At 40.4% G+C, this 21381-nt stretch overlaps 1 protein-coding gene across 1 annotated transcript in view; it reads right to left on the bottom strand.

Moving 5' to 3' along the window:
* Positions 1 to 21381, bottom strand: part of LOC106612930 (2-(3-amino-3-carboxypropyl)histidine synthase subunit 1) — a 177337-nt gene that overhangs the window by 106225 nt on the left and 49731 nt on the right. Inside the window, 2 exon segments of the mRNA XM_082956329.1 lie at positions 18073 to 18165; positions 20578 to 20732. Of these exon segments, the coding sequence (XP_082812455.1) occupies positions 18073 to 18165; positions 20578 to 20732 (248 nt within the window).

Here is a 21381-nt window from a genome sequence, read left to right as displayed (position 1 = left end):
GTCTGACAATCTGTGACTGTGTAATATAGGTCTGACAAACTGTGACTGTGTAATATAGGTCTGACAAACTGTGACTGTGTTACATAGGTCTGACAAACTGTGACTGTGTTACATAGGTCTGACAAACTGTGACTGTGTTACATAGGTCTGACAAACTGTGACTGTAATATAGGTCTGACAAACTGTAACTGTGTAATATAGGTCTGACAAACTGTGACTGTGTAACATAGGTCTGACAGATTGTGACTGTGTAATATAGGTCTGACAAACTGTGACTGTGTAACATAGGTCTGACAGATTGTGACTGTGTAATATAGGTCTGACAAACTGTGACTGTGTTACATAGGTCTGACAAACTGTGACTGTGTTACATAGGTCTGACAAACTGTGACTGTAATATAGGTCTGACAAACTGTGACTGTGTAATATAGGTCTGACCAACTGTGACTGTGTTACATAGGTCTGACAAACTGACTGTGTAATATAGGTCTGACAGACTGACTGTGTAATATAGGTCTGACAAACTGTGACTGCGCAATATAGGTCTCACAGACTGACTGTGTAACATAGGTCTGACAAACTGTGACTGTGTAACATAGGTCTGACAAACTGTGACTGTGTAATATAGGTCTGACAAACTGTGACTGTGTAATATAGGTCTGACAAACTGTGACTGTGTAATATAGGTCTGACAAACTGTGACTGTGTAATATAGGTCTGACAGATTGTGACTGTGTAATATATGTCTGACAATCTGTGACTGTGTAATATAGTTCTGACAAACTGTGACTGTGTAATATAGGTCTGACAGACTGTGACTGTGTAACATAGGTCTGACAGATTGTGACTGTGTAATATAGGTCTGACAAACTGTGACTGTGTAATATAGGTCTGACAAACTGTGACCGTGTTACATAGGTCTGACAAACTGTGACTGTGTTACATAGGTCTGACAAACTGTGACTGTGTAATATAGGTCTGACAAACTGTGACTGTGTAACATAGGTCTGACAGATTGTGACTGTGTAATATAGGTCTGACAAACTGTGACTGTGTAATATAGGTCTGACAGACTGACTGTATAATATAGGTCTGACAAACTGTGACTGTGTAATATAGGTCTGACAAACTGTGACTGTGTTACATAGGTCTGACAAACTGTGACTGTGTAATATAGGTCTGACAAACTGTGACTGTGTAATATAGGTCTGAGAAACTGTGACTGTGTAATATAGGTCTGACAGACTGTGACTGTGTAACATAGGTCTGACAGATTGTGACTGTGTAATATAGGTCTGACAATCTGTTACTGTGTAATATAGGTCTGACAAACTGTGACTGCGCAATATAGGTCTCACAGACTGACTGTGTAACATAGGTCTGACAAACTGTGACTGTGTAACATAGGTCTGACAAACTGTGACTGTGTAATATAGGTCTGACAAACTGTGACTGTGTAATATAGGTCTGACAAACTGTGACTGTGTAATATAGGTCTGACAAACTGTGACTGTGTAATATAGGTCTGACAGATTGTGACTGTGTAATATATGTCTGACAATCTGTGACTGTGTAATATAGTTCTGACAAACTGTGACTGTGTAATATAGGTCTGACAGACTGTGACTGTGTAACATAGGTCTGACAGATTGTGACTGTGTAATATAGGTCTGACAAACTGTGACTGTGTAATATAGGTCTGACAAACTGTGACCGTGTTACATAGGTCTGACAAACTGTGACTGTGTTACATAGGTCTGACAAACTGTGACTGTGTAATATAGGTCTGACAAACTGTGACTGTGTAACATAGGTCTGACAGATTGTGACTGTGTAATATAGGTCTGACAAACTGTGACTGTGTAATATAGGTCTGACAGACTGACTGTATAATATAGGTCTGACAAACTGTGACTGTGTAATATAGGTCTGACAAACTGTGACTGTGTTACATAGGTCTGACAAACTGTGACTGTGTAATATAGGTCTGACAAACTGTGACTGTGTAATATAGGTCTGAGAAACTGTGACTGTGTAATATAGGTCTGACAGACTGTGACTGTGTAACATAGGTCTGACAGATTGTGACTGTGTAATATAGGTCTGACAATCTGTTACTGTGTAATATAGGTCTGACAAACTGTGACTGTGTAATATAGGTCTGACAGACTGTGACTGTGTAACATAGGTCTGACAGATTGTGACTGTGTAATATAGGTCTGACAAACTGTGACTGTGTAATATAGGTCTGACAAACTGTGACTGTGTTACATAGGTCTGACAAACTGTGACTGTGTTACATAGGTCTGACAAACTGTGACTGTAATATAGGTCTGACAAACTGTGACTGTGTAATATAGGTCTGACAAACTGTGACTGTGTAATATAGGTCAGACAAACTGTGACTGTGTAACATAGGTCTGACAGATTGTGACTGTGTAATATAGCTCTGACAAACTGTGACCGTGTAATATAGGTCTGACAAACTGACTGTGTAATATAGGTCTGACAAACTGTGACTGTGTAATATAGGTCTGACAAACTGTGACTGTGTTACATAGGTCTGACAAACTGTGACTGTGTTACATAGGTCTGACAAACTGTGACTGTAATATAGGTCTGACAAACTGTGACTGTGTAATATAGGTCTGACAAACTGTGACTGTGTTACATAGGTCTGACAAACTGACTGTGTAATATAGGTCTGACAGACTGACTGTGTAATATAGGTCTGACAAACTGTGACTGCGCAATATAGGTCTCACAGACTGACTGTGTAACATAGGTCTGACAAACTGTGACTGTGTAACATAGGTCTGACAAACTGTGACTGTGTAATATAGGTCTGACAAACTGTGACTGTGTAATATAGGTCTGACAGACTGTGACTGTGTAACATAGGTCTGACAGATTGTGACTGTGTAATATAGGTCTGACAATCTGTTACTGTGTAATATAGGTCTGACAAACTGTGACTGTGTAATATAGGTCTGACAAACTGTGACTGTGTTACATAGGTCTGACAAACTGTGACTGTGTAATATAGGTCTGACAAACTGTGACTGTGTAATATAGGTCTGAGAAACTGTGACTGTGTAATATAGGTCTGACAGACTGTGACTGTGTAACATAGGTCTGACAGATTGTGACTGTGTAATATAGGTCTGACAATCTGTTACTGTGTAATATAGGTCTGACAAACTGTGACTGTGTAATATAGGTCTGACAGACTGTGACTGTGTAACATAGGTCTGACAGATTGTGACTGTGTAATATAGGTCTGACAAACTGTGACTGTGTAATATAGGTCTGACAAACTGTGACTGTGTTACATAGGTCTGACAAACTCTGACTGTGTTACATAGGTCTGACAAACTGTGACTGTAATATAGGTCTGACAAACTGTGACTGTGTAATATAGGTCTGACAAACTGTGACTGTGTAATATAGGTCAGACAAACTGTGACTGTGTAACATAGGTCTGACAGATTGTGACTGTGTAATATAGGTCTGACAAACTGTGACCGTGTAATATAGGTCTGACAAACTGACTGTGTAATATAGGTCTGACAAACTGTGACTGTGTAATATAGGTCTGACAAACTGTGACTGTGTTACATAGGTCTGACAAACTGTGACTGTGTTACATAGGTCTGACAAACTGTGACTGTAATATAGGTCTGACAAACTGTGACTGTGTAATATAGGTCTGACAAACTGTGACTGTGTTACATAGGTCTGACAAACTGACTGTGTAATATAGGTCTGACAGACTGACTGTGTAATATAGGTCTGACAAACTGTGACTGCGCAATATAGGTCTCACAGACTGACTGTGTAACATAGGTCTGACAAACTGTGACTGTGTAACATAGGTCTGACAAACTGTGACTGTGTAATATAGGTCTGACAAACTGTGACTGTGTAATATAGGTCTGACAAACTGTGACTGTGTAATATAGGTCTGACAAACTGTGACTGTGTAATATAGGTCTGACAATCTGTGACTGTGTAATATAGTTCTGACAAACTGTGACTGTGTAATATAGGTCTGACAGACTGTGACTGTGTAACATAGGTCTGACAGATTGTGACTGTGTAATATAGGTCTGACAAACTGTGACTGTGTAATATAGGTCTGACAGACTGACTGGATAATATAGGTCTGACAAACTGTGACTGTGTAATATAGGTCTGACAAACTGTGACTGTGTTACATAGGTCTGACAAACTGTGACTGTGTAATATAGGTCTGACAAACTGTGACTGTGTAATATAGGTCTGAGAAACTGTGACTGTGTAATATAGGTCTGACAGACTGTGACTGTGTAACATAGGTCGGACAGATTGTGACTGTGTAATATAGGTCTGACAAACTGTGACTGTGTAATATAGGTCTGACAGACTGACTGGATAATATAGGTCTGACAAACTGTGACTGTGTAATATAGGTCTGACAAACTGTGACTGTGTTACATAGGTCTGACAAACTGTGACTGTGTAATATAGGTCTGACAAACTGTGACTGTGTAATATAGGTCTGAGAAACTGTGACTGTGTAATATAGGTCTGACAGACTGTGACTGTGTAACATAGGTCTGACAGATTGTGACTGTGTAATATAGGTCTGACAATCTGTGACTGTGTAATATAGGTCTGACAAACTGTGACTGTGTAATATAGGTCTGACAGACTGTGACTGTGTAATATAGGTCTGACAGACTGTGACTGTGTAACATAGGTCTGACAGATTGTGACTGTGTAATATAGGTCTGACAAACTGTGACTGTGTAATATAGGTCTGACAAACTGTGACTGTGTTACATAGGTCTGACAAACTATGACTGTGTTACATAGGTCTGACAAACTGTGACTGTAATATAGGTCTGACAAACTGTGACTGTGTAATATAGGTCTGACAAACTGTGACTGTGTAACATAGGTCTGACAGATTGTGACTGTGTAATATAGGTCTGACAAACTTTGACTGTGTAATATAGGTCTGACAAACTGACTGTGTAATATAGGTCTGACAGACTGTGACTGTGTAACATAGGTCTGACAGATTGTGACTGTGTAATATAGGTCTGACAAACTGTGACTGTGTAATATAGGTCTGACAAACTGTGACTGTGTTACATAGGTCTGACAAACTGTGACTGTGTTACATAGGTCTGACAAACTGTGACTGTAATATAGGTCTGACAAACTGTGACTGTGTAATATAGGTCTGACAAACTGTGACTGTGTTACATAGGTCTGACAAACTGACTGTGTAATATAGGTCTGACAGACTGACTGTGTAATATAGGTCTGACAAACTGTGACTGCGCAATATAGGTCTCACAGACTGACTGTGTAACATAGGTCTGACAAACTGTGACTGTGTAACATAAGTCTGACAAACTGTGACTGTGTAATATAGATCTGACAAACTGTGACTGTGTAACATAGGTCTGACAGATTGTGACTGTGTAATATAGGTCTGACAAACTGTGACTGTGTTACATAGGTCTGACAAACTGTGACTGTGTTACATAGGTCTGACAAACTGTGACTGTAATATAGGTCTGACAAACTGTGACTGTGTAATATAGGTCTGACCAACTGTGACTGTGTTACATAGGTCTGACAAACTGACTGTGTAATATAGGTCTGACAGACTGACTGTGTAATATAGGTCTGACAAACTGTGACTGCGCAATATAGGTCTCACAGACTGACTGTGTAACATAGGTCTGACAAACTGTGACTGTGTAACATAGGTCTGACAAACTGTGACTGTGTAATATAGGTCTGACAAACTGTGACTGTGTAATATAGGTCTGACAAACTGTGACTGTGTAATATAGGTCTGACAAACTGTGACTGTGTAATATAGGTCTGACAGATTGTGACTGTGTAATATATGTCTGACAATCTGTGACTGTGTAATATAGTTCTGACAAACTGTGACTGTGTAATATAGGTCTGACAGACTGTGACTGTGTAACATAGGTCTGACAGATTGTGACTGTGTAATATAGGTCTGACAAACTGTGACTGTGTAATATAGGTCTGACAAACTGTGACCGTGTTACATAGGTCTGACAAACTGTGACTGTGTTACATAGGTCTGACAAACTGTGACTGTGTAATATAGGTCTGACAAACTGTGACTGTGTAACATAGGTCTGACAGATTGTGACTGTGTAATATAGGTCTGACAAACTGTGACTGTGTAATATAGGTCTGACAGACTGACTGTATAATATAGGTCTGACAAACTGTGACTGTGTAATATAGGTCTGACAAACTGTGACTGTGTTACATAGGTCTGACAAACTGTGACTGTGTAATATAGGTCTGACAAACTGTGACTGTGTAATATAGGTCTGAGAAACTGTGACTGTGTAATATAGGTCTGACAGACTGTGACTGTGTAACATAGGTCTGACAGATTGTGACTGTGTAATATAGGTCTGACAATCTGTTACTGTGTAATATAGGTCTGACAAACTGTGACTGCGCAATATAGGTCTCACAGACTGACTGTGTAACATAGGTCTGACAAACTGTGACTGTGTAACATAGGTCTGACAAACTGTGACTGTGTAATATAGGTCTGACAAACTGTGACTGTGTAATATAGGTCTGACAAACTGTGACTGTGTAATATAGGTCTGACAAACTGTGACTGTGTAATATAGGTCTGACAGATTGTGACTGTGTAATATATGTCTGACAATCTGTGACTGTGTAATATAGTTCTGACAAACTGTGACTGTGTAATATAGGTCTGACAGACTGTGACTGTGTAACATAGGTCTGACAGATTGTGACTGTGTAATATAGGTCTGACAAACTGTGACTGTGTAATATAGGTCTGACAAACTGTGACCGTGTTACATAGGTCTGACAAACTGTGACTGTGTTACATAGGTCTGACAAACTGTGACTGTGTAATATAGGTCTGACAAACTGTGACTGTGTAACATAGGTCTGACAGATTGTGACTGTGTAATATAGGTCTGACAAACTGTGACTGTGTAATATAGGTCTGACAGACTGACTGTATAATATAGGTCTGACAAACTGTGACTGTGTAATATAGGTCTGACAAACTGTGACTGTGTTACATAGGTCTGACAAACTGTGACTGTGTAATATAGGTCTGACAAACTGTGACTGTGTAATATAGGTCTGAGAAACTGTGACTGTGTAATATAGGTCTGACAGACTGTGACTGTGTAACATAGGTCTGACAGATTGTGACTGTGTAATATAGGTCTGACAATCTGTTACTGTGTAATATAGGTCTGACAAACTGTGACTGTGTAATATAGGTCTGACAGACTGTGACTGTGTAACATAGGTCTGACAGATTGTGACTGTGTAATATAGGTCTGACAAACTGTGACTGTGTAATATAGGTCTGACAAACTGTGACTGTGTTACATAGGTCTGACAAACTGTGACTGTGTTACATAGGTCTGACAAACTGTGACTGTAATATAGGTCTGACAAACTGTGACTGTGTAATATAGGTCTGACAAACTGTGACTGTGTAATATAGGTCAGACAAACTGTGACTGTGTAACATAGGTCTGACAGATTGTGACTGTGTAATATAGCTCTGACAAACTGTGACCGTGTAATATAGGTCTGACAAACTGACTGTGTAATATAGGTCTGACAAACTGTGACTGTGTAATATAGGTCTGACAAACTGTGACTGTGTTACATAGGTCTGACAAACTGTGACTGTGTTACATAGGTCTGACAAACTGTGACTGTAATATAGGTCTGACAAACTGTGACTGTGTAATATAGGTCTGACAAACTGTGACTGTGTTACATAGGTCTGACAAACTGACTGTGTAATATAGGTCTGACAGACTGACTGTGTAATATAGGTCTGACAAACTGTGACTGCGCAATATAGGTCTCACAGACTGACTGTGTAACATAGGTCTGACAAACTGTGACTGTGTAACATAGGTCTGACAAACTGTGACTGTGTAATATAGGTCTGACAAACTGTGACTGTGTAATATAGGTCTGACAAACTGTGACTGTGTAATATAGGTCTGACAAACTGTGACTGTGTAATATAGGTCTGACAATCTGTGACTGTGTAATATAGTTCTGACAAACTGTGACTGTGTAATATAGGTCTGACAGACTGTGACTGTGTAACATAGGTCTGACAGATTGTGACTGTGTAATATAGGTCTGACAAACTGTGACTGTGTAATATAGGTCTGACAGACTGACTGGATAATATAGGTCTGACAAACTGTGACTGTGTAATATAGGTCTGACAAACTGTGACTGTGTTACATAGGTCTGACAAACTGTGACTGTGTAATATAGGTCTGACAAACTGTGACTGTGTAATATAGGTCTGAGAAACTGTGACTGTGTAATATAGGTCTGACAGACTGTGACTGTGTAACATAGGTCGGACAGATTGTGACTGTGTAATATAGGTCTGACAAACTGTGACTGTGTAATATAGGTCTGACAGACTGACTGGATAATATAGGTCTGACAAACTGTGACTGTGTAATATAGGTCTGACAAACTGTGACTGTGTTACATAGGTCTGACAAACTGTGACTGTGTAATATAGGTCTGACAAACTGTGACTGTGTAATATAGGTCTGAGAAACTGTGACTGTGTAATATAGGTCTGACAGACTGTGACTGTGTAACATAGGTCTGACAGATTGTGACTGTGTAATATAGGTCTGACAATCTGTGACTGTGTAATATAGGTCTGACAAACTGTGACTGTGTAATATAGGTCTGACAGACTGTGACTGTGTAACATAGGTCTGACAGATTGTGACTGTGTAATATAGGTCTGACAAACTGTGACTGTGTAATATAGGTCTGACAAACTGTGACTGTGTTACATAGGTCTGACAAACTATGACTGTGTTACATAGGTCTGACAAACTGTGACTGTAATATAGGTCTGACAAACTGTGACTGTGTAATATAGGTCTGACAAACTGTGACTGTGTAACATAGGTCTGACAGATTGTGACTGTGTAATATAGGTCTGACAAACTTTGACTGTGTAATATAGGTCTGACAAACTGACTGTGTAATATAGGTCTGACAGACTGTGACTGTGTAACATAGGTCTGACAGATTGTGACTGTGTAATATAGGTCTGACAAACTGTGACTGTGTAATATAGGTCTGACAAACTGTGACTGTGTTACATAGGTCTGACAAACTGTGACTGTGTTACATAGGTCTGACAAACTGTGACTGTAATATAGGTCTGACAAACTGTGACTGTGTAATATAGGTCTGACAAACTGTGACTGTGTTACATAGGTCTGACAAACTGACTGTGTAATATAGGTCTGACAGACTGACTGTGTAATATAGGTCTGACAAACTGTGACTGCGCAATATAGGTCTCACAGACTGACTGTGTAACATAGGTCTGACAAACTGTGACTGTGTAACATAGGTCTGACAAACTGTGACTGTGTAATATAGGTCTGACAAACTGTGACTGTGTAATATAGGTCTGACAAACTGTGACTGTGTAATATAGGTCTGACAAACTGTGACTGTGTAATATAGGTCTGACAGACTGACTGTGTAATATAGGTCTGACAAACTGTGACTGTGTAATTTAGGTCTGACAGACTGTGACTGTGTAATATAGGTCTGACAAACTGTGACTGCGTAATATAGGTCTGACAGATTGACTGTATAATATAGGTCTGACAAACTGTGACTGTGTAATATAGGTCTGACAGACTGACTGTGTAATATAGGTCTGACAGACTGACTGTGTAATATAGGTCTGACAGACTGTGACTGTGTAATATAGGTCTGACAGACTGTGACTGTGTAACATAGGTCTGACAGACTGACTGTGTAATATAGGTCTGACAAACTGTGACTGTGTAATATAGGTCTGACAAACTGTGACTGTGTAATATAGGTCTGACAGACTGACTGTGTAATATAGGTCTGACAAACTGTGACTGTAATATAGGTCTGACAAACTGTGACCGTGTTACATAGGTCTGACAAACTGTGACTGTGTTACATAGGTCTGACAAACTGTGACTGTGTAATATAGGTCTGACAGACTGTGACTGTGTTATATAGGTCTGACAGACTGTTACTGTAATATAGGTCTGACAAACTGTGACTGTGTAATATAGGTCTGACAAACTGTGACTGTGTTACATAGGTCTGACAAACTGTGACTGTGTAATATAGGTCTGACAAACTGTGACTGTGTAATATAGGTCTGACAAACTGTGACTGTGTAATATAGGTCTGACAGACTGTGACTGTGTAACATAGGTCTGACAGATTGTGACTGTGTAATATAGGTCTGACAATCTGTGACTGTGTAATATAGGTCTGACAAACTGTGACTGTGTAATATAGGTCTGACAAACTGTGACTGTGTTACATAGGTCTGACAAACTGTGACTGTGTTACATAGGTCTGACAAACTGTGACTGTGTTACATAGGTCTGACAAACTGTGACTGTAATATAGGTCTGACAAACTGTGACTGTGTAATATAGGTCTGACAAACTGTGACTGTGTAACATAGGTCTGACAGATTGTGACTGTGTAATATAGGTCTGACAAACTGTGACTGTGTAATATAGGTCTGACAGACTGACTGTGTAATATAGGTCTGACAAACTGTGACTGTGTAATTTAGGTCTGACAGACTGTGACTGTGTAATATAGGTCTGACAAACTGTGACTGCGTAATATAGGTCTGACAGACTGACTGTATAATATAGGTCTGACAAACTGTGACTGTGTAATATAGGTCTGACAGACTGACTGTGTAATATAGGTCTGACAGACTGACTGTGTAATATAGGTCTGACAAACTGTGACTGTGTAATATAGGTCTGACAAACTGTGACTGTGTAACATAGGTCTGACAAACTGTGACTGTGTTACATAGGTCTGACAAACTGTGACTGTGTAATATAGGTCTGACAAACTGTGACTGTGTAATATAGGTCTGACAAACTGTGACTGTGTAACATAGGTCTGACAGACTGTGACTGTGTAATATAGGTCTGACAGACTGTGACTGTGTAATATAGGTCTGACAAACTGTGACTGTGTAATATAGGTCTGACAGACGTGACTGTGTAACATAGGTCTGACAAACTGTGACTGTGTAATATAGGTCTGACAAACTGTGACTGTGTAATATAGGTCTGACAAACTGTGACTGTGTAATATAGGTCTGACAAACTGTGACTGTGTAATATAGGTCTGACAAACTGTGACTGTGTAATATAGGTCTGACAGACTGACTGTGTAATATAGGTCTGACAAACTGTGACTGTGTAATATAGGTCTGACAAACTGTGACTGCGTAATATAGGTCTGACAAACTGTGACTGTGTAATATAGGTCTGACAGACTGGACTGTGTAATATAGGTCTGACAGACTGACTGTGTAATATAGGTCTGACAGACTGTGACTGTGTAATATAGGTCTGACAAACTGTGACTGTGTAATATAGGTCTGACAGACTGTGACTGTGTAATATAGGTCTGACAGACTGTGACTGTGTAATATAGGTCTGACAGACTGTGACTGTGTAACATAGGTCTGACAGATTGTGACTGTGTAATATAGGTCTGACAAACTGTGACTGTGTAATATAGGTCTGACAAACTGTGACTGTGTTACATAGGTCTGACAAACTATGACTGTGTTACATAGGTCTGACAAACTGTGACTGTAATATAGGTCTGACAAACTGTGACTGTGTAATATAGGTCTGACAAACTGTGACTGTGTAACATAGGTCTGACAGATTGTGACTGTGTAATATAGGTCTGACAAACTTTGACTGTGTAATATAGGTCTGACAAACTGACTGTGTAATATAGGTCTGACAGACTGTGACTGTGTAACATAGGTCTGACAGATTGTGACTGTGTAATATAGGTCTGACAAACTGTGACTGTGTAATATAGGTCTGACAAACTGTGACTGTGTTACATAGGTCTGACAAACTGTGACTGTGTTACATAGGTCTGACAAACTGTGACTGTAATATAGGTCTGACAAACTGTGACTGTGTAATATAGGTCTGACAAACTGTGACTGTGTTACATAGGTCTGACAAACTGACTGTGTAATATAGGTCTGACAGACTGACTGTGTAATATAGGTCTGACAAACTGTGACTGCGCAATATAGGTCTCACAGACTGACTGTGTAACATAGGTCTGACAAACTGTGACTGTGTAACATAAGTCTGACAAACTGTGACTGTGTAATATAGATCTGACAAACTGTGACTGTGTAATATAGGTCTGACAAACTGTGACTGTGTAATATAGGTCTGACAAACTGTGACTGTGTAATATAGGTCTGACAGACTGACTGTGTAATATAGGTCTGACAAACTGTGACTGTGTAATTTAGGTCTGACAGACTGTGACTGTGTAATATAGGTCTGACAAACTGTGACTGCGTAATATAGGTCTGACAGATTGACTGTATAATATAGGTCTGACAAACTGTGACTGTGTAATATAGGTCTGACAGACTGACTGTGTAATATAGGTCTGACAGACTGACTGTGTAATATAGGTCTGACAGACTGTGACTGTGTAATATAGGTCTGACAGACTGTGACTGTGTAACATAGGTCTGACAGACTGACTGTGTAATATAGGTCTGACAAACTGTGACTGTGTAATATAGGTCTGACAAACTGTGACTGTGTAATATAGGTCTGACAGACTGGACTGTGTAATATAGGTCTGACAAACTGTGACTGTGAATATAGGTCTGACAAACTGTGACCGTGTTACATAGGTCTGACAAACTGTGACTGTGTTACATAGGTCTGACAAACTGTGACTGTGTAATATAGGTCTGACAGACTGTGACTGTGTTATATAGGTCTGACAGACTGTTACTGTAATATAGGTCTGACAAACTGTGACTGTGTAATATAGGTCTGACAAACTGTGACTGTGTTACATAGGTCTGACAAACTGTGACTGTGTAATATAGGTCTGACAAACTGTGACTGTGTAATATAGGTCTGAGAAACTGTGACTGTGTAATATAGGTCTGACAGACTGTGACTGTGTAACATAGGTCTGACAGATTGTGACTGTGTAATATAGGTCTGACAATCTGTGACTGTGTAATATAGGTCTGACAAACTGTGACTGTGTAATATAGGTCTGACAAACTGTGACTGTGTTACATAGGTCTGACAAACTGTGACTGTGTTACATAGGTCTGACAAACTGTGACTGTGTTACATAGGTCTGACAAACTGTGACTGTAATATAGGTCTGACAAACTGTGACTGTGTAATATAGGTCTGACAAACTGTGACTGTGTAACATAGGTCTGACAGATTGTGACTGTGTAATATAGGTCTGACAAACTGTGACTGTGTAATATAGGTCTGACAGACTGACTGTGTAATATAGGTCTGACAAACTGTGACTGTGTAATTTAGGTCTGACAGACTGTGACTGTGTAATATAGGTCTGACAAACTGTGACTGCGTAATATAGGTCTGACAGACTGACTGTATAATATAGGTCTGACAAACTGTGACTGTGTAATATAGGTCTGACAGACTGACTGTGTAATATAGGTCTGACAGACTGTGACTGTGTAATATAGGTCTGACAAACTGTGACTGTGTAATATAGGTCTGACAAACTGTGACTGTGTAATATAGGTCTGACAAACTGTGACTGTGTAATATAGGTCTGACAATCTGTGACTGTGTAATATAGTTCTGACAAACTGTGACTGTGTAATATAGGTCTGACAGACTGTGACTGTGTAACATAGGTCTGACAGATTGTGACTGTGTAATATAGGTCTGACAAACTGTGACTGTGTAATATAGGTCTGACAAACTGTGACCGTGTTACATAGGTCTGACAAACTGTGATTGTGTTACATAGGTCTGACAAACTGTGACCTTAATATAGGTCTGACAAACTGTGACTGTGTAATATAGGTCTGACAAACTGTGACTGTGTAACATAGGTCTGACAGATTGTGACTGTGTAATATAGGTCTGACAAACTGTGACTGTGTAATATAGGTCTGACAGACTGACTGGATAATATAGGTCTGACAAACTGTGACCTTAATATAGGTCTGACAAACTGTGACTGTGTAATATAGGTCTGACAAACTGTGACTGTGTAACATAGGTCTGACAGATTGTGACTGTGTAATATAGGTCTGACAAACTGTGACTGTGTAATATAGGTCTGACAGACTGACTGGATAATATAGGTCTGACAAACTGTGACTGTGTAATATAGGTCTGACAAACTGTGACTGTGTTACATAGGTCTGACAAACTGTGACTGTGTAATATAGGTCTGACAAACTGTGACTGTGTAATATAGGTCTGAGAAACTGTGACTGTGTAATATAGGTCTGACAGACTGTGACTGTGTAACATAGGTCTGACAGATTGTGACTGTGTAATATAGGTCTGACAATCTGTGACTGTGTAATATAGGTCTGACAAACTGTGACTGTGTAATATAGGTCTGACAGACTGTGACTGTGTAACATAGGTCTGACAGATTGTGACTGTGTAATATAGGTCTGACAAACTGTGACTGTGTAATATAGGTCTGACAAACTGTGACTGTGTTACATAGGTCTGACAAACTATGACTGTGTTACATAGGTCTGACAAACTGTGACTGTAATATAGGTCTGACAAACTGTGACTGTGTAATATAGGTCTGACAAACTGTGACTGTGTAACATAGGTCTGACAGATTGTGACTGTGTAATATAGGTCTGACAAACTTTGACTGTGTAATATAGGTCTGACAAACTGACTGTGTAATATAGGTCTGACAGACTGTGACTGTGTAACATAGGTCTGACAGATTGTGACTGTGTAATATAGGTCTGACAAACTGTGACTGTGTAATATAGGTCTGACAAACTGTGACTGTGTTACATAGGTCTGACAAACTGTGACTGTGTTACATAGGTCTGACAAACTGTGACTGTAATATAGGTCTGACAAACTGTGACTGTGTAATATAGGTCTGACAAACTGTGACTGTGTTACATAGGTCTGACAAACTGACTGTGTAATATAGGTCTGACAGACTGACTGTGTAATATAGGTCTGACAAACTGTGACTGCGCAATATAGGTCTGACAGACTGACTGTGTAACATAGGTCTGACAAACTGTGACTGTGTAACATAGGTCTGACAAACTGTGACTGTGTAATATAGGTCTGACAAACTGTGACTGTGTAATATAGGTCTGACAAACTGTGACTGTGTAATATAGGTCTGACAAACTGTGACTGTGTAATATAGGTCTGACAGACTGACTGTGTAATATAGGTCTGACAAACTGTGACTGTGTAATTTAGGTCTGACAGACTGTGACTGTGTAATATAGGTCTGACAAACTGTGACTGCGTAATATAGGTCTGACAGACTGACTGTATAATATAGGTCTGACAAACTGTGACTGTGTAATATAGGTCTGACAGACTGACTGTGTAATATAGGTCTGACAGACTGACTGTGTAATATAGGTCTGACAGACTGTGACTGTGTAATATAGGTCTGACAGACTGTGACTGTGTAACATAGGTCTGACAGACTGACTGTGTAATATAGGTCTGACAGACTGACTGTGTAATATAGGTCTGACAGACTGTGACTGTGTAATATAGGTCTGACAGACTGTGACTGTGTAACATAGGTCTGACAGACTGACTGTGTAATATAGGTCTGACAAACTGTGACTGTGTAATATAGGTCTGACAAACTGTGACTGTGTAATATAGGTCTGACAAACTGTGACTGTGTAATATAGGTCTGACAAACTGTGACTGTGTTACATAGGTCTGACAAACTGTGACTGTGTTACATAGGTCTGACAAACTGTGACTGTGTTACATAGGTCTGACAAACTGTGACTGTAATATAGGTCTGACAAACTGTGACTGTGTAATATAGGTCTGACAAACTGTGACTGTGTAACATAGGTCTGACAGACTGTGACTGTGTAATATAGGTCTGACAAACTGTGACTGTGTAATATAGGTCTGACAGACTGACTGTGTAATATAGGTCTGACAAACTGTGACTGTGTAATTTAGGTCTGACAGACTGTGACTGTGTAATATAGGTCTGACAAACTGTGACTGCGTAATATAGGTCTGACAGACTGACTGTATAATATAGGTCTGACAAACTGTGACTGTGTAATATAGGTCTGACAGACTGACTGTGTAATATAGGTCTGACAGACTGACTGTGTAATATAGGTCTGACAAACTGTGACTGTGTAATATAGGTCTGACAAACTGTGACTGTGTTACATAGGTCTGACAAACTGTGACTGTGTTACATAGGTCTGACAAACTGTGACTGTAATATAGGTCTGACAAACTGTGACTGTGTAATATAGGTCTGACAAACTGTGACTGTGTTACATAGGTCTGACAAACTGACTGTGTAATATAGGTCTGACAGACTGACTGTGTAATATAGGTCTGACAAACTGTGACTGTGTAATATAGGTCTGACAGACTGACTGTGTAATATAGGTCTGACAAACTGTGACTGTGTAATTTAGGTCTGACAGACTGTGACTGTGTAATATAGGTCTGACAAACTGTGACTGCGTAATATAGGTCTGACAGACTGACTGTATAATATAGGTCTGACAAACTGTGACTGTGTAATATAGGTCTGACAGACTGACTGTGTAATATAGGTCTGACAGACTGACTGTGTAATATAGGTCTGACAAACTGTGACTGTGTAATATAGGTCTGACAAACTGTGACTGTGTTACATAGGTCTGACAAACTGTGACTGTGTTACATAGGTCTGACAAACTGTGACTGTAATATAGGTCTGACAAACTGTGACTGTGTAATATAGGTCTGACAAACTGTGACTGTGTTACATAGGTCTGACAAACTGACTGTGTAATATAGGTCTGACAGACTGACTGTGTAATATAGGTCTGACAAACTGTGACTGCGCAATATAGGTCTGACAGACTGACTGTGTAACATAGGTCTGACAAACTGTGACTGTGTAACATAGGTCTGACAAACTGTGACTGTGTAATATAGGTCTGACAAACTGTGACTGTGTAATATAGCTCTGACAAACTGTGACTGTGTAATATAGGTCGGACAAACTGTGACTGTGTAATATAGGTCTGACAGACTGACTGTGTAATATAGGTCTGACAAACTGTGACTGTGTAATATAGGTCTGACAAACTGTGACTGCGTAATATAGGTCTGACAGACTGACTGTATAATATAGGTCTGACAAACTGTGACTGTGTAATATAGGTCTGACACACTGACTGTGTAATATAGGTCTGACAGACTGACTGTGTAATATAGGTCTGACAGACTGTGACTGTGTAATATAGGTCTGACAGACTGTGACTGTGTAACATAGGTCTGACAGACTGACTGTGTAATATAGGTCTGACAAACTGTGACTGTGTAATATAGGTCTGACAAACTGTGACTGTGTAATATAGGTCTGACAGACTGTGACTGTGTAATATAGGTCTGACAGACTGTGACTGTGTAATATAGGTCTGACAAACTGTGACTGTAATATAGGTCTGACAAACTGTGACTGTGTAATATAGGTCTGACAAACTGTGACTGTGTTACATAGGTCTGACAGACTGACTGTGTAATATAGGTCTGACAGACTGACTGTGTAATATAGGTCTGACAGACTGTGACTGTAATATAGGTCTGACAAACTGTGACTGTGTAATATAGGTCTGACAGACTGTGACTGTGTTATATAGGTCTGACAGACTGTTACTGTAATATAGGTCTGACAAACTGTGACTGTGTAATATAGGTCTGATAAACTGTGACTGTGTATTATAGGTCTGACAGACTGACTGTGTAATATAGGTCTGACAGACTGACTGTGTAAGGTAGGTCTGACCGAGGCTGAGAGTGGGATGGGTTTATAATGATAAAGGCTGAGTCACTCACATGACGGCGTTGAGGTTTCGGTAGAGGCGGGGGAGGTGCATCACAGGATCTCTCCAGGGGACAGGGGTCGACACTGGGGAACCACCACCTCATACTCTGGTCTCAGAGCTGCACTCACCGCCTGGAGGGGAGGGGACAAACAACCATTGATAGATGTAAAATAACACCTACATCTTCTCTGTTCACACAAAGTGAGAGGCTGAGAGCGAGTGCCAACAATTTAGGCAAGAAAGAAGAAGCAGCATGCTCGGAGGCGGAGGAATCATGTGTTCTTTTCAGTTGGAGGTAAACAGGGAATATGGAGGCTGACCTGATGACCCCCCCACTCCATCTTGTATGACCTACACAAACCTACACACACTGTGAGCAAGAGGCGCACACACTCACTCACACACACCCAAACCGCCCCCAACACACAACAAAAGCATGACACACACATCAGCACGTCAGCGTGTATAAATAACACTGGTTACATTAGCAGGGGCCTGAACTAGTGTTGGTCATGTACTGACAGAGGGGAGCAGCAGAGAGGAGATGGAGGCGGTAGCTAGCTCTACTGTGGATCTAGAACTGCTTATGTAAAGGCCTGAGATGAGCAGAGAGTTCACTCACTCCTCCTTTTAAGTCCAAAATAACTGCAGCTGGGTTTTCATACCCACACTTGAACTGAACTTTAAGAGGCAGGCAGGAGGCTGGCTCACACAGGTACAGAGCTTCTCTATGTACAGTTGAAGTCGGAAGGTTACATACACTTAGGTTGGAGTCATTAAAACTCGTTTTTCAACCACTCCACAAATGTCTTGTTAACAAACTATAGTTTTGGCAAGTCAGTTAGGACATCTACTTTGTGCATGACACAAGTCATTTTACCAACAATTGTTTACAGACAGATTATTTCACTTATAATTCACTGTATCACAATTCCAGTGGGTCAGAAGTTTACATACACTAAGTTGACTGTGCCTTTAAACAGCTTGGAAAATTCCAGAAAATTATGTCATGGCTTTTGAAGCTTCTGATAGGCTATTGACATCATTTGAGTCAATTGGAGGTGTACCTGTGGATGTATTTCAAGGCCTACCTTCAAACTCAGTGCCTCTTTGCTTGACATCATGGGAAAATCAAAAGAAATCAGCCAAGACCTCAGAAAAAAAATCTGTAGACCTCCACAAGTCTGGTTCATCCTTGGGAACAATTTCCAAACGCCTGAAGGTACCACGTCCATCTGTACAAACAACAGTACGCAAGTATAAACACCATGGGACCACGCAGCCGTCATACCGCTCATGAAGGAGACATGGTCTGTCTCCTAGAGATGAACGTACTTTGGTGCGAAAAGTGCAAATCAATCCCAGAACAGCAAAGGACCTTGTGAAGATGCTGGAGGAAACAGGTACAATAGTATCTATATCCACAGTAAAACGAGACCTATATCGACATAACCTGAAAGGCTGCTCAGCAAGGAAGAAACCACTGCTCCAAAACTGCCATAAAAAAGCCAGACTACGGTTTGCAACTGCACATGGGGACGAAGAACATACTTTTTGGAGAAATGTCCTCTGGTCTGATGAAACAAAAATAGAACTGTTTGGCCATAATGACCATCGTTATGTTTGGAGGAAAAAGGGGGACGCTTGCAAGCCGAAGAACACCATCCCAACCGTGAAGCACGGGGGTGGCAGCATCATGTTGTGCGGGTGCTTTGGTGCAGGAGGGACTGGTGCATTTCACAAAATAGATGGCATCATGAGGTGGGAAAATGATGTGGATATATTGAAGCAACATCTCAAGACATCAGTCAGGAAGTTAAAGCTTGGTTGCAAATGGGTCTTCCAAATGGACAATGATCCCAAGCACACTTCCAAAGTTGTGGCAAAACGGCTTAAGGACAACAAAGTCAAGGTATTGGAGTGGCCATCACAAAGCCCTGACCTCAATCCTATAGAAAGGTTGTGGGCAGAACTGAAAAAGCGTGTGCGAGCAAGGAGGCCTACAAACCTGACTCAGTTACACCAGCTCTGCCAGGAGGAATGCGCAAAAATTCACCCAACTTATTGTGGGAAGCTTATGGAAGGCTACCCGAAAGGTTTGACCCAAGTGAAACAATTGAAGGGCAATGCTACCAAATACTAATTGAGTCTATGTAAACTTCTGACCCACTGGGAATGTGATGAAAGAAATAAAAGCTGAAATAAATCATTCTCTCCACTATTATTCTGACATTTCACATTCTTAAAATAAATTGGTGATCCTAACTGACCTAAAACAGGGATTTTTTACTAGGATTAAATGTCAGGAATTGTGAAAAACTGAGTTTAAATGTATTTGGCTAAGGTGTATGTAAACTTCCGACTTCAACTGTATACAGTAATCATGTAGGCTTATATACATGTACACAGAGACACAAGCAGTCCCCACAAAGAGGCACACACACACACACACACACACACACACACACACACACACACACACACACACACACACACCACACACACACACACACACACACACACACACACACACACACACACACCTTCAGTGCAGCCACAAACTGGATAGTGCTGACAAGTGCCAGAGAGTGTCCAGGGGGGAAGTTGAACTTGACCGTGTCCAGAAAGTGTGCGTTGTCCATCTGGATATCCACAAACACGTACAGCATCTTAATGCCTGCTGTGTAGTCTATAGGGACTGCAGGGAGTCAGACAGGGTTAGGATTAATCATTGAATATGTTATGTTAGTTTTATACCATGGACATGGGGTACTCCTCATATAGCTAGCATTAAACTACAGTCACACACTGCACACACCCACTTTTGCAATAGAGCTGAAACCCTTTCCGTTTGATTGAGCCGGTGTTGGGTGCTGATGCAAATACCTCAGTTATTTCAGGAAGGAGAGGGACACATGCAATTACTATTAATTTCACAGGCCATTTATGCCAGACCCGCCTGGGCTTAGGAAAGCCAGAGACTTAGGGACGGGGGGAGCGGGATGGAGGAGGTGGGAGAGAGGGCCGAGGGAGATGGGGGGCAAAGGGCACGGATACCATCTTTGGTTTTGATCATGGTAATTACAGTTCCTCGTGTTACATGCAATTTACATTTACAAATCTTGAGTAAAGGACATTTATGCTGTGATTAAGCAAATGGGCCATTGTCATTTAAACATTGAAACATTTGTAACGTAGCTCATTTGATGCCGCAGACGTATGAATAAGAGATAAAAGCGGAGAAGGCATGACAGGGAGAGGACAAGAGAGAGAAGGATGGAAGATTACAACACTTTACTAGTAGATAGTTTGTGGTTTGAAAGATAGAAGCAGAAATGAAGAGGAGA

Source organism: Salmo salar, chromosome 09 (assembly GCF_965601325.2).
Source record: "Salmo salar chromosome 09, fSalSal1, whole genome shotgun sequence".
NCBI classification, from domain to species: Eukaryota; Metazoa; Chordata; class Actinopteri; order Salmoniformes; family Salmonidae; genus Salmo; species Salmo salar.
The sequence above is the reverse complement of the archived record's forward strand: the minus strand, read 5'-3'. Positions and strand labels throughout refer to the sequence as shown.